The sequence below is a fragment of the Epinephelus fuscoguttatus genome, linkage group LG15 (assembly GCF_011397635.1).
Source record: "Epinephelus fuscoguttatus linkage group LG15, E.fuscoguttatus.final_Chr_v1".
NCBI lineage: Eukaryota > Metazoa > Chordata > Actinopteri > Perciformes > Serranidae > Epinephelus > Epinephelus fuscoguttatus.
In genome coordinates, this window is record NC_064766.1 from 32,064,328 (window position 1) to 32,081,417 (window position 17,090).

General features: G+C 42.4%; 1 protein-coding gene across 4 annotated transcripts in view; it reads right to left on the bottom strand.

The window, feature by feature from the left end:
* The window catches only part of LOC125901967 (ephrin type-B receptor 1-B), a 223,269-nt gene that overhangs the window by 67,583 nt on the left and 138,596 nt on the right, over window positions 1–17,090 (bottom strand). For all 4 annotated transcript variants that reach the window (XM_049598023.1, XM_049598024.1, XM_049598022.1 and 1 more), the window contains one exon: window positions 10,657–10,992. In XM_049598023.1, coding sequence (XP_049453980.1) covers window positions 10,657–10,992 — 336 coding nt within the window. The remainder of the gene's footprint in view (window positions 1–10,656; window positions 10,993–17,090) is intronic.

Sequence of the window (17,090 nt, forward strand, 5' to 3'; positions counted from 1 at the left end):
TCTTAAAAGATCCCTCCAGTGATTTAATATTGCACTTCCTTACAGTTAGGAGACTCACAAGAGACAAAGTATAAAGAACCATCAAAACTGATGCTAGTTATCTCTACTTGTAGTTCTTTACATGGGTAGAGCTCCAAAACTCTTCCTACGTTTCCCATAATGGAACTCAATAGTGTGTCTTTTGCTGGACACTCCTTGCCCCCAGGCTTTCTGTTAAAACTGATAGTCTCCAAGCTAAATTAACTACAGTGACTTTAGAAAAGTCCCTCCAGAGCCGCTGAAGACATTACACAACTGTTTTTACAAGCTAAAGAAGTATGACTAACAAAACAAATCGATGAAGTTCCCTTTTGAGTAGAAACTAAAGAGTCTTCTGTACTCCCTGCAAAGTAGCTAGTGTTAAGTTTTACTAGTTCCACCTCAAAATGAGCATACATTTTTAATGTCTCCACACTCTCTTTCTCTCCATTCACTGTGTTCTCTCTCTCATTGTGAGAGTCTCGGGAAAGATTGTCGTCCGTGTTCCTCATGCAGCACAGCTTTCATATCTGAATTCCCAGCTGGTAGTTTCTGCTCTGCCTCAGCTACTCTCAGTGAAATGATTGGACAGAGAGTTGCACTATAATTGGTCAGCTGATCTTGTACCAAATTCCCATTCAAGTCTGTGTATAGAAAAAAAGCCAAGGCACAAGTGCAGATAAATACGTACGGCCACATTCACAACCACATATACAAGAGGAGTTGTTCTTTCTCTGTAGTGCACTTGAGGTTTCTGCTTTAAGATGCTGGCATACCATTGAACCATGCAGCCTCCTAATAGGGGCTCAGTGTCTCAGATGAGGAGAGCAGCCTATAGTCATGTGCTGTGCATCTGTCAAAGGCATAGGTTTAACTACTACCCTCCCTATTAGTAGAGGCTCAGACGGCCAAGCCAGCCATGACTACATGGTAATGGGTCTCTCTCAAACATCATAAAGAGGGATCAGTTCAGCACCGTGTATTTCTGTCAAGGAACCATGGTTGGAATTATTTTCAAAATCATATTATACGTGAAGGATTCTGAACAGAGCTCTCTGTGGGAAAAAAAACGAACCTGTACACCGCATGAGCGTACTTTCACATCGACACAAGCACACACTTCCTAGCGTCACTTAATACACTATATAAAGACATCAGAATTGACGAGAAAACTCAGTAGCATTCAAGCCCACATTTTTATTTTTGCCTGCAGCTAATACCTCCCTTTCTGGGTCCAGGGACAGGATCCAACATTTATGAGAACAGGCATCAAATGAAATAAAAATGGCACCCAGAGAGAGCCCCAAGAACCGTCTAAGATGATGAAACTCTTGGACACCCGAGCTCTGATACACAGAAGCAGCACTGACAGGGAAGAAACAAGGAAAAAGGCAAGCGCTACAAAACAAATGGAGGGACTCTGTATGCTGTAAACTGTAAAGGCATAATGAGTAGTGTCTTGAATACCCTCCGCGGACATGTTTGCCTAACATCTCATCTGATTTTAGAACCCCACAGAGCGCAGATCTCTTTAATTCATCTGGTTGTTTGGATTTCAGTCCACCGCATTGCATCTTAGTATCTTGAATGCAACCCACCCGGTAGGACTTGCCCATAGAAGGCCGAGGATAGTAATGTTTGCATTTCTGTGGGAATAGCTCTCCAAACAGAGCAGCTAAGTGGAGGAGGATTGTTTGTAGATATACTTGGCATTCTGTGGTCTGAGGGACTGTTGGCACATAATCTAGGTCAAGAAGGCTGTGCCAGTAAGATCAGAGAACTGTTGAGCATCAGGCATTAGTTGAAAAAGATAGCACCAGTCATAAGATCTATGGAATTTCTTTTTTCTCTCATGCATTGTTCATCAAACCACCCCCACATAATCACTCAGAGTAGAGAGGAGTTGTAAAATGTGTAAAAGATGAAAAACAACCTCCTCATTTGAGGAAGTGGCGGGAGTAGGTAAAGTGTGGAGGGTGGATTCAGGCCCGCCCACAGAAATGGCTGGGCCCCTCGAAAGGTCAAGAGAATGGGCCCTCCCAAGATTTGCTTTACTCACATAAACAGATAAATGTAAACTGACTAAGAGAGACGGGGGCTACATACGCACTAGCATCCTTTTTCTCACAGGTGGTGGTGGGCCTCTTGGCTAGTAACGTTAAGCCAGGTTTCCACCAAAAACTTTAGGTATAGCACCTTTTATAACTTGTACGGACATGTGCCTACACCCTAGATCTGTTTAGCATTTCCACCACAGAAAGTAATCACTGTTACTCACTGCTTCGTCCAACCCTTGCTGTATTTCCTCTTTAAAGGCGATGCTGAGAAACATCAGCACCTCACCGGAGTACACTGGAACGATGCTTCACTACATTTGTTCCTCCAGTTGAGGAAGTTCACATAACCCCGCTGAAATTCCTCAACACTTTTTTTAAATGCTTGAAGATCCAATCATCACTTGGTTTATGTGGTAAGTATACGTCATCCGAGACAGACAAGAAAAACAAATGTAATGGTCAAAGTTGTCATTTTGACATTTATGGTGAGTTGATAGATTCATGTCGTCAACTCGTGCACTGAGTAGCATGCAAGAAAACATTCCACCTTCGAAGTTGCCTGTATCTTATGGACTTATAAAGCTCTAAACAGTCAAGCTCCGTCATATCTTAGAGAGCTCATAGTGCCATATTATCCCACCAGAACACTGTGCTCTGAGAACGCAGGGTTTCTCGTGGTCCCTAAAGTCTCCAAAAGTAGATCAGGAGCCAGAGCCTTCAGCTATCAGGCTCCTCTCCTGTGGAATCATCTTCCTGTTACGGTCCGGGAGGCAGACACCTAAGACTAGACTTAAGACTTTCCTCTTTGATAAAGCTTATAGTTAGGGCTGGCTCAGGCTTGCCTTGTACCAGGCCCTAGTTAGGCTGACTTAGGCCTAGTCTGCCGGAGGACCCCCCTATAATACACCGGGCGCATGTCACTAACTCGGCTTCTTCTCCGGAGCCTTTGTCCTCCACTGTCTCTCAGGTTAACTCATATCGCAGCGGTGCCTGGATAGCGTGACGTGTGTGGTTGTGCTGCTGCCGTGGTCCTGCCAACTGCCTCCTGCTGCTGCTGCTGTTATCATTAGTCATACTTCTACTGTTATTATACACATATGATTATTGTCACATATGTACACTATGAGATATTAATAATAACTTTCAACATATTGTACCACAATAGCCAGAACTATAATATTATTACTTTCATTAATGTTGTTGTAAGCTACTGTCATTACCGTCTGTCCTGCATCTCTCTTTCTCTCTCTCTCTCTGTCTCTCCTTCTGTCTCATTGTGTCATACGGATTACTGTTAATTTATTATGTTCATCTGTTCTGTACGACATCTATTGCATCGTCTGTCTGTCCTGGAAGAGGGATCCCTCCTCAGTTGCTCCTCTTGGGGTTTCTACCATTTTTTCCCCCATTAAAGGGAGTTTTTCCTTATCCGCTGCGAGGGTCATAAGGACAGAGGGATGTCGTATGCTGCAAAGCCCTGTGAGGCAAATTTTGATTTGTGATATTGGGCTTTATAAATAAAATTGATTGATTGATTGATCTGCCAGCAGTAGCCTCTGAATGGCTCAGTGAATTACATTATTTTTTCTTAGTCTATAGCTGCTAACTGCTAACTAGTTGTTTTTTGTTTGTTTGGTTTTTGTACAATGGTTGCGTACCAAAAAAAAACAGTATTCTATGCAGGATTTTCCCTGAAGAACAGACTCATACAGAAGAAATCATGCTCAATCATCAGTTATGACCCACTAGAAGTGTGCGATGGTGTACATTTCTGCAGGGATTTTGCCTGGAATTTTCTTGTTTTCTGTGCTCAGGATGTTTCTAGGCATGTACCCCAACAGTGCTCAGGTGATGGCTTTATAAAAAGGTCAGGACCAGGTGTCAGAATGTAAACAGCAGGCATCCAAAAGGGAACAGCACCTAAAAAGACGCAGATACACTGAGGCGAAACACCACACGAGATTGAACCTGGGTTCAGTTTTTACTTTCACTCTCAAGCCTGTTCGCAAACACTAACTGACAATTCTGCATAGCATAACTTTAAGCATCAATAAATACTGTGCAATGTTTGTTTCTGAGGTCTTATTAAGCCCCTCCCCACCACCATCACAGTGGCTGGGCCCCAGAAAGCTGTGGGCAGCCTTGGATGGATTACATAAGAAACGTGGCTGCCATGTCTGTAGTTTTCACCACAAGTACTTTTATCGCCCACAGCATGACTACCATATATTTATCTTCATGGTCATTTAGTTTTAATAAATTCACTGGCAGAGTGTCTCCAACGCCTTAAATTAAACCACTCTATTTCACAAAAAGACATCAAATGGCTATTTTTCAATAGCAAACATAGATAAATATGACTAAATTCGGTCTAGGGGTGAATGATAGCCTAAGGGGGGGCAGTATATAACCTTTGTATGTCTGTATCTATATGTGTGTGTGCGTGTATCTCCTGGAGAGCACAGGCTGTGAATGAACTCCTAAATCACACTATTGATCAGTCCTTCCTCCCAGACACACGCTGGGATCGAGGGCAGTTAAATGGCCTCTTCGGTGATTCACACTAAATCCCTTCAACTCCCTCCTCACCTCCATTATTCCCTCACCTCCTCCTCCTCCTTGTCCACTTTCTCTCCTCATGGCCAGTTTACACCATAACCCCTCTAACTACTGCAGCCTTACTGCTTCTAGGGGGTCTCTTGGTTTTCCTTAATCTCACAACAGTCAACACTAAAGCCCTGTCAAGTTGAAAAGGTGAAGACTCCTTTGAGACAAGCACAAACTTTCTTTCCTGGGTAATCTGACTTTAAGGGCCACTTCACCTATCTGTTCTCTCATAGGCTGACATTCTTATAGTACTAGAGGGGTAATAATATACTATTACCCTTGTCAACAGCCTATATCTCATGGGAAGGCTCTACTTATCCCCCAGATCCCATACCTGGTGATGTTTCTGAGCTGAGTAGAAGCAGCAAGAAAACTTATTTTAGCATGAAGGCCTTTTATCAGTCTTTTAGTTGTTTTTTTAAATTTAAAGTTGAGCTTTGACAACAGGGAATTGTTGAATTTGCAAATTCCTTCGAGGTGGTATATCACAGACTTGTGAAATTTTCACCAATGATTGGAAGTTATGTGCAAATGCTGCCCAAGAAATAGTTTCTGAATTGGTCAGACGGTGGTGGTTTACCTAAGGCCTAAACAACTGCACTGAACTGGCACAAAATTTGGCTATAAATCAAAGACAGTTTGTTCAAACATCACCAGATTCAGTGGATAATTTGAATTAAGCTGTTGAAAAGTGTCCCCAGTATGTTTTCGCAATTGACCTGTGTGGGGGGACAATCTTGCCATGGAAGGGCGTGGTCCAGCACAGATGAATTGTTGATGAATGAGCATCTGTCTGATCGTTTTAACACTTGTTAGTCATTTTTAATGTAGATGACGGAATGCAGATGGGAGTGATACATACAAGAGTGATGTTGGCAGTTGGAAATGGATTGAAGAGAAGATTTTATCTGAATATGATAAGTCTGTCTCTTAATCAGCGTTACGGTTTCACCCTAAAATCAAACTAAAATGGATAAACCTTTAATAAAATTGTACAAAACATTTAGCCTTTAATGGGGCACCTCTACCATTATACCCTATATGAAACAACAACCTTCTGATTGCCAGAGACAGACCATTGTCAAACAATATATGGTAGTGCCGTGGTATAAATGAATTGGGGCAGATTGTGAAAGATGGGGATATGGTACCCTTTAATAAGTTGAAAAAGTTGTACAATTTAACAGATGCTGAATTTTTGTCATACCTACAGTTAAGATCAATCTTAAGGTCACTCATCTCAAAGAATTTGTCCACAGAGCTCAATAGAGAACTTGATAATAAATTGAGTCGGCGTTTCGGCAGTGTTTGAGTTATTGTGCCTCGCCTCTTCAGACAGCCTAGCTTCCATCAAACATCAGTGGGAGAAGGACTGTATCCCTGACCTTAGCCCCGTGGGAGTCCGTCCAAAGAAACACAACCATGGTATCCAAAAGTGCTCGATACAAAATTTTACGAATAGAAGTGGTGCATAGGACGTATATTACACCATGCAGATTACAACGAATTGATCCCTTTTACATTTATGTTGGCACAGCTGTGGTGGGGCAGGATCACTGATGCATCTGTTGTGGCACTGCCCCCCAGTGAGATGTTTTTGGGACAAGGTGATATTCAGTTTGTCTTCTATCCTGAATGTGAAAATACCTCAGTGTCCATCAGTCTGCCTTTTAGGCACAAGAATAGAAAATATACAGTCAAAGCTTTTACACCGAATTATTGCTCTAGCTTTTATGTCAGTTAAACGTATCATTATGATAATTGGAAATCACACATTAAATTGTTAAATATAGATAATTGGTTAAAAGACTTCATGGATTTATTATCAGTGGAACGGGCAGCTTCCGTTCTTTGTGAATATGACCATGGAGATGATGGACCCTGGATTTGTATGAGATCTTATCGAGGGAAAATGTTCATGAATGAACTTTATTGTGTTTATTCTGACATCTGTTATGTTTTGTATAGTGTCACTGTTGTGTTATTGTTTAACAGTATGCACGCTTTATGTGGTATGTCAGTGTGCTGTCCTCTGTCATATGTCAATTAAAACTATAAATAAAAAAATGTAGATGACGGAAACTGTCAAAGGTCTTGATCCTTCCCAGCTTTCAGCTTTCAATGGTCCGTGCTGGTTTGATTTCCAGAAAAGCAGCTTGTGGCAAAATATTTTTTCTTGCTTTTGCTTTTGCTTGAGCTTAAACCTTTATCATCAGCTGTAGGTCTGGGAGTGCTATTGGGAAATGCTGTATATAGGGAGGTCAGTATAAGGGTTTTAACTTAAGATAAGGTTGAGGAAATGAGTGCAGTTATAAATGCGCTTGCAGTTTACTTTCTTATTAAGCGGAGGCACATAGATGCATGTTGCTGTTGCAAAAAGGATGGCTGGAATGCAAAATAAACAAGAAGGTATGTTGATTAATTATTATGTGCTAAGCAATCATTTTACTCATCTCAAACCTTTTTCACAGCTGTGCTGAGCGCAACAGCACAAAAATGGCTCACCTTGACAGGCAGAGCCAGGAGGCGTTTAGAGGACACTGTGAGCAGTGCACCCTTTATAGTGCATTTACCTGTGCCACATTTTTCAGAACCTTCTTTTGAACCTACAGACAAATAAAAAATGATCATGAAAATACTTTTCACGATTTATAAATGTGTGAGCTTCTATGCACACTTCCATGGCATGACTTCTTTAATAAAACAGAGTCAAAGTCAGGGGCTTTCCCAGAATCACCCGTTTCTGATAATTTAAAACAGAATTACAATGACACTCAATGGACAAAATTTCAACTTTCATATCCTCGATATCTGTGCACCTGTGCATTCCCCGATGTGCGTAAACATGGCAATGTCACAAAAACAAAGAAATCTGTCTATTCGACTGCCAGCCCTGGCTCCGGCATACAGAGGACATCATGTGAAATTAGGGTTGTGCGTTGTTCGTCTGTTTAGTTCAAACAGTGCCATCCTTTGCTTTTGTCTCACAGTTAAGAGCTCAAGTTGTCGTTCTGATGCTGAAGCAATCAAGTAAGTTTCGACAGAGTTTCGAGTTTGATGTTTTCATTTTGCTGCTTTATTGGGTGAGACGAAGGAGAAGTTCGCCTTCATGTACAGTACAGGCACTGACACCCTGATACCAGCGGGGTGCTCATATATTCTCTTGGATTACACTTGTTTTTCTTGCACCTTACCTCCCATTCGCAACAATTACAATATCTTGGGTAGGACTGGTGCGATGACCCCATTGTATGTATGATGACTGGTATCGCATTGGGAATTTCCATAGTCTTCCAGGCTCAGAATACAAACACCTTCTATTGCTACCTCATTTACATGGAACTTGCATTTTGTTACGCCACCTCACCCAACCTTGCATCATGCGAGTTCGCAGTGCACAAAAATACCAAATGAACGGACAAGAGGATTTCAAGGTTCCTGAAAATGAAGCATGCTCTATTTCTTAACGCAGTCCTCATGAACCCCCCAAAACAGAGCCCTACACTTTAAAGAGTGTCTTCTCTTTTAGTTTTTGGAGTTTATTATCAACATTAATCCCTCCTGGATACTTCTGCCTCTTAAGTGGCCTGCGAATGAAACCCCCTGTCGAAACTAGGAACAGTGCAATTACCTGGCTACAAAGGGCCACACAGGGCTGGACATAGGCCTGGCAGATTACTGGCAGACACCTCATTACTGCAGCAGACTTCAACAATAGGCCTGGGTATTGCTTCTTCTACATCTATCTGTCAAGTGTGCTATTAGCCTGTCAAATGGGGACAGTCAGCACCATTAGACCACCCCGATAATCAGACCTATTTACTCCCTCATTTTCCTCTCCTTCACTGTCACAGTCTTGTAGTCTGGTCAAAAGACGAGAAAAAAAAAAAGCGCTCCCTTTCTCCATCCCGCCCCATCTTCTCTTCCACTCCTCCCCTGACTCACTCTCAGACAAAGACAAGTTCAGTTGGTCATTACATTCTTCTGAGAGTCATAGTAATCAAATACGGTATGCCCCCCATCAACTGCGCCAAATTTAATTTCAAAAAATTTCAAAATGTACTTCTATACAAAAGGGAACCCGGATAAAGCAATTTCTATTTTACTGGTCTTTGAGATAAATGTGAAATAAGTTCATTCCACTATTAATAAGCAGAAATGTGCATCAGTAATTCTGAATTCATCTAACATTCAGTATTTCATCATCAGACTATGTAGAAAACATAACACAGAAAATCATAGTGCGTGGCCAGCAAGAGGTTCCAGGGGCCCCAAGCTGACAAACTTGTAACTCTTTCCTTATGGGAACCTTGCCAGTATGAACTCAACCAACAATCTCTTGTCTTTCACCACACTGTAACTCCACTTCATGTCTGCTATTAGGTCCCACAAGCTCACGCTGTGATTTTCACGGTCCGCCTCGTCCGCAGAAACACAGAAAAATGAGAAGAGCCTCATTTAAATGTTTCACTTGGTCAATACTTGTCCCCTGATAGGTGCTTCTGCGTGCGAGTCAAAGATCTACAAGAGCATGAAAAAAGCTGTAGCAAAAAAAAAAAAAAAAGACAATATCCCCGCTCGACCTGTCATTTCCATTGGCTGGGCTCAGGTCCCATCACAGGCACAGTTAGAGGATGAGCACAAACACATGGAGAGACAGACAGGGAGGAAGAGAGAGAAGGATAGCAGGATGAAGGTCATTTTCATTGGCTGGGCTCATATCCATCACAGGGAAAGTCAGAGAAGGCGCACACATGCACACAAACATACAGGGAGACGGACAAGGAGAGGGAGGACAGAGAGAATATTTCAGCGTAGCCTGAAAACAGCAGCTGTCCATGCATCTATCTTGGGTCGGTCTCCTTCAGTCTGACATTAAAGTATTGAACAGTGAACGGAGCTGAACCTGGGTAGCTGTTACACAACACTAAAGGTGAAACTTCTGCGTCTGCGTCCACCATCGGCTAAGCTAAAAACACTGCAACAAAGACATGACAGCTTTGCAGATCACACCTAACGTTACTCAAATTTCTAAAAGAGACCGAATTTTAACAGCGAGATTAATCCTCTTGCCATTTTTGTTAATTCAGAGAGCAGTGTCGGTGTATAAATCTGCAGATTTACAGACAGGTTTCAGCTGGGGTGTAGCCTTCCGTGAAGAGAAAAGTACTGACTCGCTGTGCGGCATTGCTCTCAAAACAAAGTCTCATTAAACAAAGACCAAAGAAAAACAACAAAGAGATGCATCAGTCTGTGAAGCAACCAGCCTGCAACCTCCAGATGTGAACCTCAAAAAGGAGGTTTTATAAATGAGTCATGTGTTGTTTTTGGAGGGATGATTACCTTTAGCAATGTTAAAAAGCAAGAATTTCTGGAATGTCTTGAGTGAAATGCAAACTGGGACTATTTTCACCACCGGATTTGATGTGTAAATAAACTACAAAGGAAAGAGGGATGGGTGCAGTGAATTATGCTTGTCCTGCCACAAAATGTAACATGCTGTGTCTTGGGTCTGGGTTTGAACTCCTCCATCGTGTTTTCAAAAGGGAAAGCCACTGCTTTGATTCGGGGAAGGAAGGCCTAGAAAGAGAGCATGTATGTATAACTTTCACTAAACCAGCTGGCCTCTCGCTTCAAGCCTTAAAGTCATTATTCACGGAGGAGCGACGTGAAATCTTAGCAGCCCTGAAGTGAGCTATGCCGTGAAGTGAGACTCTGAAATGCACATTGTGCAGAAATGATGGTCTTCTTAGGTGAAATGATTCACATTTATGCAATAATAGTAGAATTTGCCATTTTATAAATGCATTAAAAGCAGGTTTGCGCTTACAGCGAAGACAGACTGAAAAAAAGCAAAAGTACTGCTATGAAGGTTACATGACGAGTATTATATCGCAGATAGTGAAAGCTGGCTGTCATCATCATCAATGCCACCACCACATTATCACCACACCTAGCCGCAGCAGCCACTTACCAGCCTGGTTGGTGGTGATGTCTATGGAGACATGCTGGGCAGGGTACGGGCTCTTATTGCTGACTCCATTAACAGCCTGTATCTCAAAGCTGTAGAGGGTGTGCGCCCATAGGTTGCTGATGAACACCCTGGTGTCAGTCAGGCCCAGCTGTCGAGGGACGAAGTCCACGTTGTCGTCACAGTGGGAGCAGGAGCGCCTGTCGGCCCGGCACTTCTTGCACACTATGTTGTAGACCACGTCATTGCGGCCGCCTGTCTCCCTGGGAGAATGCCACTCCAGGATCACAGATGTTTCGTTCACAATGGAGATCACATTCCTCGGGCTGGATGGGACACCTGTAGACACAGGGGGAAGACATGTGAGACAAATGCGATTGTAGCTTGGATCGTTACCTTTACAGCGTTCATGATTCTTAAAGGGACAGTTCACCCCAAATAAAGGATACATATTTTTCCTCTTAACTGTGTTGCTATTTATCTTGTTTTGATGTGAGTTGCCAAGTGTTGAAGGTATCAGCCATAGAGACATGTGCCTTCTATTGCATATAATGGAACTAGATGGCACTTGACTTGTGGTGCTCAAAGTGCCAAAAGAAATATTTTTGAAAAACTCAACAGCAACATCTCTTTCCAGAAACCATGACCCGGTTACTCAAGATAATCCACAGACCTTGTTGTGAGCAGTTTCATGTAGGAACTATTTTCTTTCTACCTAACTACACCTGGCAACGTATCACAGCGCAGACAGAAGCATGAATGTACTAATGGACGAGACACTTGTGCTCATGACAGGGTTAGGTAAGCATTAATACCTCTTTTCCTTTGTAACTCTTGGCCACATCAAGTAAAGCCATGCCACACCAATTTGTGTTTCCATTCACGCCAGAGATGGACCTTCTCGGAAGTAGCTCCAAAAGCTGGGCCGACCACAGCCAAACCCTGATGGCCTCCCTTCTCCCCTCCAAATAAGCCGTGTATGTTGTGAGGCTTTTATCACCTCTGTTTGCAGGAGACCAGAAAAAGGCGTTTTTCAGAGTTTTTGTGTGTTCAGCTCTCAGTACTTTTGTAGCTTCTAACTCAATCTCCGTGGTGCGGAGTTTAGATTCTCTCCTGCATCCTGTTTTTAAATTAGATATCTGCTTTATTTTACTGTTTCATGTTCGCTATCAGCCGTATTATAAGTTGTGTGAAGTTGCTGCTTGAAAACTCAACATTTTGCTGCTTCACAATAACAGTTTATACATAACAAAATAATGGGGGACTTTTATTGTGAATAATTTAGAGGAAATTAAAAGTGTTATTACTGAATTAGCGGAACTTGGTTGGCGGCTTCTTTTCAATAAAGGCAAGTCTAACAATACGGCAGGGAGGAAAGTGAAAGCAGAAACAGCCACAGTGAGAAGTTGATGAAGAGCTGCAGACAACAGGATCTTACTGCACCTTTGCAAACAGCTCACCTCCAACAGGTAAACTTCTTTTACCTGCCCTGCTGTGGAAAAACATGCAGCAAAAATAACAGGTCAGTGGATCAGCCTGCTGCTTTAAAAAGTCACTCAAGACGAGCCATCCTCAGTTTAAGACACGCCTTCAAGAAGGTAGTCCTGTTGTAATGGTAATGCTGGGCTGACGGCCCTAACCACGCTAAGCCAGCCAATGACTGTCGAAAAGGGGCATAATTGCGTCTGCCTCGGCTGAGCTTTAACGTGAATCACCTCGGTAGTGCTGGGCGAGCTAGCAGTAGACGCACTCTTCCTTGGCTGGTGCAGTTCAGTGGAAATAAAATAGTTCCTCCATGAAACTGCTCACAACAAGGTCTGTGGTTTGTCTTGAGTAACCAAGTCATGATTTCTAGAAGGGGCACTGCTGTTGAGTTTTTCAAATGTATTTTTTTTGGCGGTTTGGGGACAACAAGCCGAGTGCCATCTAGTTCCATTGTGTTGGAGAGAAGGCAGACATCTCTACGGCTGATATCTCCAACACTCAGCAACTCACACAAAAACAATCTAGACTGATAAATAGCTCTACAGTTAAGAGGAAAAATATGTGTTTCAGATTTTGGGGTGAACTGTCCCTTTAAAGCAGCATTATGTGTTGCTTGTCAAGACAAACACTTTCGTAAATCTGCCTGCTGTTAGGTCAATTTACTCAATTTACAACCCTGTAATAAAGTGTTGTTGTCCAAGAGCAACTTGTCTTTTTCTCCATCTTCAGCACAATTGGAATGCTAATTTATTCCATTCACACCCGGAGAGATCATACAACGAAACGTTTGTGTCTATCAAACATTGGTTATTTAGCAAAATGCAGTGTTGCATGGAGTATTCTTATCCAAGTGGCTCTGGAGATTCACGCTCCCATTCACTCCCTCATAGCCCGCAGCTGGAGCAGAACCTCAAAGACGATATTCAGAAAGGAATCAAGAAATAATAAAAGAATTGTTTTGCTTGAGTGGTGGCTTAATATTAGGGTGCAGAAAAGTGGCTTGTTCAGCCTCCCGCGATCGGCACACAATTCTTTAAGAGTTCAAATCTGCTCAAATGGCAGTGTAGAATTTTGCTTAGCTGAGACTCTGTGTCCCTGCAGCTGCTCAGAGGCGGCCCTTTCTTCTCAGATACCAGACACTGCCGATAAAGCAGAAGCTCGCCAAAGCCCTTAGTCAGTGCTGCTTAGGTTAAGTGAGGCTGCCCTTCAGAGCTGATCTGGTACCAATTTATCCTTCATAAAGCCTGACCTTTATCATTAAAACAGGAGTTTAACTGACCCACTTCTGGATCCATGGCTGCTGTAAAACTAAATACACGCTCAGTTCTAGAAACCCTTTGAGGAATTACTCATCTCTCTAGCATACTCTACTTCCTTTCCCCTTCTCTTTTTACCCATGAGAAAAATATGACAACAAGCAAACATGTGGATTTTTAAGCATATTATGATATAGCACTTGAGTTTCCCATTTCTGTGGGCTTGGGGCAGATACTTACTTCAGTCAACACAGACACAATTAATCTTTGTTGCTGCAAAGCCACGTGGGATAACCCTGGGGAGCTGGGACAAAGCGGCAGAACACACAAGGGTGAGGGAACAGCGCTGCTACTGCTGCGACCTCAGCTCAGCGCCTCAACAACAGAGAGGTCAGTGACAGGAAGGGCGTGACCTCCATAGTGTGATTATTACGGTCTGGCTGAGAGGACGGCTAATGCTCTAGATACATGGTCAAATGGCACATAATTTGGTCCTTGGATGCTTCCTGATGTATGTGAAGGGAAAATAAGGTGAAAAGGGTGTGTGTTGGTGGGAGCAGGCCCATACGAGGGAATTGGCAGCACTTTAGCCTTTTCCCTTGGGGACTGCACAATAGGCACTTCATATGTTACTCACACCTCTTGCATCCTCTGTATCATCCATCACATACGTGCACTCGCCCCCAAACTTGCATCACTGAGAAAAGCAATGCACACCTGCTCATGTGGAAAATGCATGTGACACAAACACACACACCTGGACTATTTGCTTCTGTGTATTTATGCCCACACTGTCTGCTTCAATGTATTCGAACAACGGTGTGAGAAAAAAAATTTGCATGGTCGAGATGTGAACAAGGCGTCACACCCCTTCGTCCCAATTAAAACCCAGCTCCACATACGCAGGGATGGCACAAGAAATCAGATGCGACGGCCACTTAACCAGTGATTTGCAGACTATTACTGCGCCTTTGGCTGTTTTAAATTGCCATAGGATTTAATTTGTTGCGAACGTTACTTACAGGCTCTCAGCTGGTGTTCATTTAGCCATGCCAGTCAGACTTGGCTGTGCTTGCATACATGTTGCTCTCACTTGAAAGAGCAAAACATCATCTCCAAGCGGTGCTTTGATGCTGGTTGTGACATTGTACTGTATCACACAGTAAGGGCTCTATTTAAATGGTGCAATTACAACAACCAGAGGGGAGTGTGAGGTCATTGGCACAAGGGCAATAAGGACGTTATCAGTGCACGTTTGATTTCTGTTCAGTGTGGGCAACTGCATTATACACAAAAGGGTCTGTTGAAGTGGGATGTAGAAAGGACTGGTGCAGTGATGAACCATATCATCTTAGCCAGTCACATAATTCATTTTATAGCCTTTTAGCAGATGTGGCAATCATAGGGCCAGATGACTGATACTAGCTAACCAAATTAAATCAATATGGTTGTCCTGAAAGCTCAGAACAACAAAGCACAAATACAAACTACAGCAAAGAGAAAAAAAAGGAGCCAGATGATGTGCCTTTTTAAGTTGAATTTGTGGAGATGGTAGAAGTCTGGTCACTTTGTTTTCCAAGTGTAATGCACATTGAAGACAATAAATCACATAGTGACTGTTTTGTGCATTTACTAAGAGAAAAAAAATGTTTTGCTGGATGTTATTGGTCTATTTTTCTTATGTTATTTGTCAGGTTGTACTCAATTAGATTAGCTTGTGTTTACATGTAACAACAATGCCACCGCTGCCAAAACTGTGAGTCAAGGAACCGTCTGTGTAAGCTGTTTACATGGTCACACAAACTGACAATACCCTGTAATTATCCTGCTGACATGACAATCTACAGCGTTTTTTTTTTTTAAACAACTTAATACATTTATTGAGTCACTTCACCCAAATAATTCTGCTGTTTCACATCATATTGTAATTAAAAATAAAAAACAAAATATTAAACCTGGTGATATTAATTGTCACTAAGCTGGAGACAGACTTCTACCTTCCAACCTGGCAATGGCCACTGGCATCAGATGCAGATGCGAAATGCACAAGTAGCGTCTGTATGATACAGATATAACCAATTTAAATTTAAGATTTTTAACTTTTTAATACCACCTTATATAAAATTTAAGACCAGTGCTATTTATTATTGCAGTTCATCGGTCTGTTCAATGATTGTAAACAGTCATTGGGTCTGTCAGGCTGGAGAAATTTTTGCGGTAATGTGACTGAAAATATTTAAGACCCATCAAAACTAAATTCAAGACAATTTAAGGCTTTTCAGGCCTTATATTAAGAAAACTTAAAGACATTTTAAGATGTTTTGTAGACACCTGATATTTAGACGTTCAGAGCCATGGATGAAGTATAAAGAGCGCAAAATTACGCTTAGGGCAGGTCAGAGGTGGATGGACCCAAAAAGCACAGGACTTTGACCCGGGAGACCAGTGTAAAACCAAAAGTCAGCATTGAGGGATTGTTTTTGGTCACATCAGTCATTGGTCAGTGACATGACCAATGTCAACCACGATCTTTTCTAACCCTGACAAAGTAATTGTGCTGCCCAAACCTAAACGCCAACCCCCTGAATCAAGATGCAATGCAAAAGGCTGCCACTAGCATCTCCATAATACAACGCCTCTCCCCAAATGTCATAATATGAAGAGTAGAGATGAGATGGCATTGTACTTCTGTACCTTGCAAGCTGGAATGGGCATAAAAATACCAAGCAAACGGCCAAACATAATTTTAAGGTCAGAAAAATGCTAATATGTAGTAGCAGTGCTTGCACCAGCAAAAGAACAAATGTGCTTAAAGTTTGGCTTCAACTATCTGCATGTATGGGTAAATATATCTTTGTGTGCTGGGTGGAGTTTGGGAAATAAAAACAGAGGCAGATTGCTTTGAAATAGAAACATCCTTTAAAAGATGTTAAATCAGCCCAGGAATAAACTGCAACACACACACATAGATGAGGAAGTACTCAGGGACTTTGGAGTTGTGGCTGCTGCTAGAGGTGGACTCGCAGACTGATAGGTAGGTTTAGCTGTCCTGTTAGAGCGCAGTTGTTATGGTGCCACCAGGGCTGTAAAAGACCACAGCCCAGTTCTCTCCCTCAGCTGCTAATATAAAGAGTGTCCCAGTGCCCAAAATAAACACTTCTGCACATTGTTTACTCATCTTCCGTTTGAATGGTCTGAGACCGGCGCTTCTCTTCTTTCAAACTGTTTGTTTTTATGATGTGAAACAGGCCTTGAGGGACCAACAGAATGTCCCTGTGTGGAGATACTGATCACAGCCAGAGGAGCTGGGAGAAAGAAAGAAGGGCTGTGTGGGTTGGTGAGACATGAAATAAAACATGTTATAAGGACTAATACTGTCTGGCTGAGAGACTGAGGGAGTCATAGATAGACAGTGTGTGTTAGTGTGTATGGGAGCATGGAGCTTGGGAGATGTGGGTGCATCCACAATGACTTGTCTGAGGAGGAACAATATGAATATGCGGAAGCTTTTCTGACTAAAAGATAATCTACCCACCCACATTATTCTCTGCAGTAACTTCAAACACTGAATTTCTGCATGCATAAAGCTTCAGAAGCGACAGAGAGACTGGAGTCATTTTTGAACATGTGTGCATGCATGATGTCTAGAGCATTATGTCTTCCTTGCCAGCACTGGAATTAGAGTAGGCCAGACAA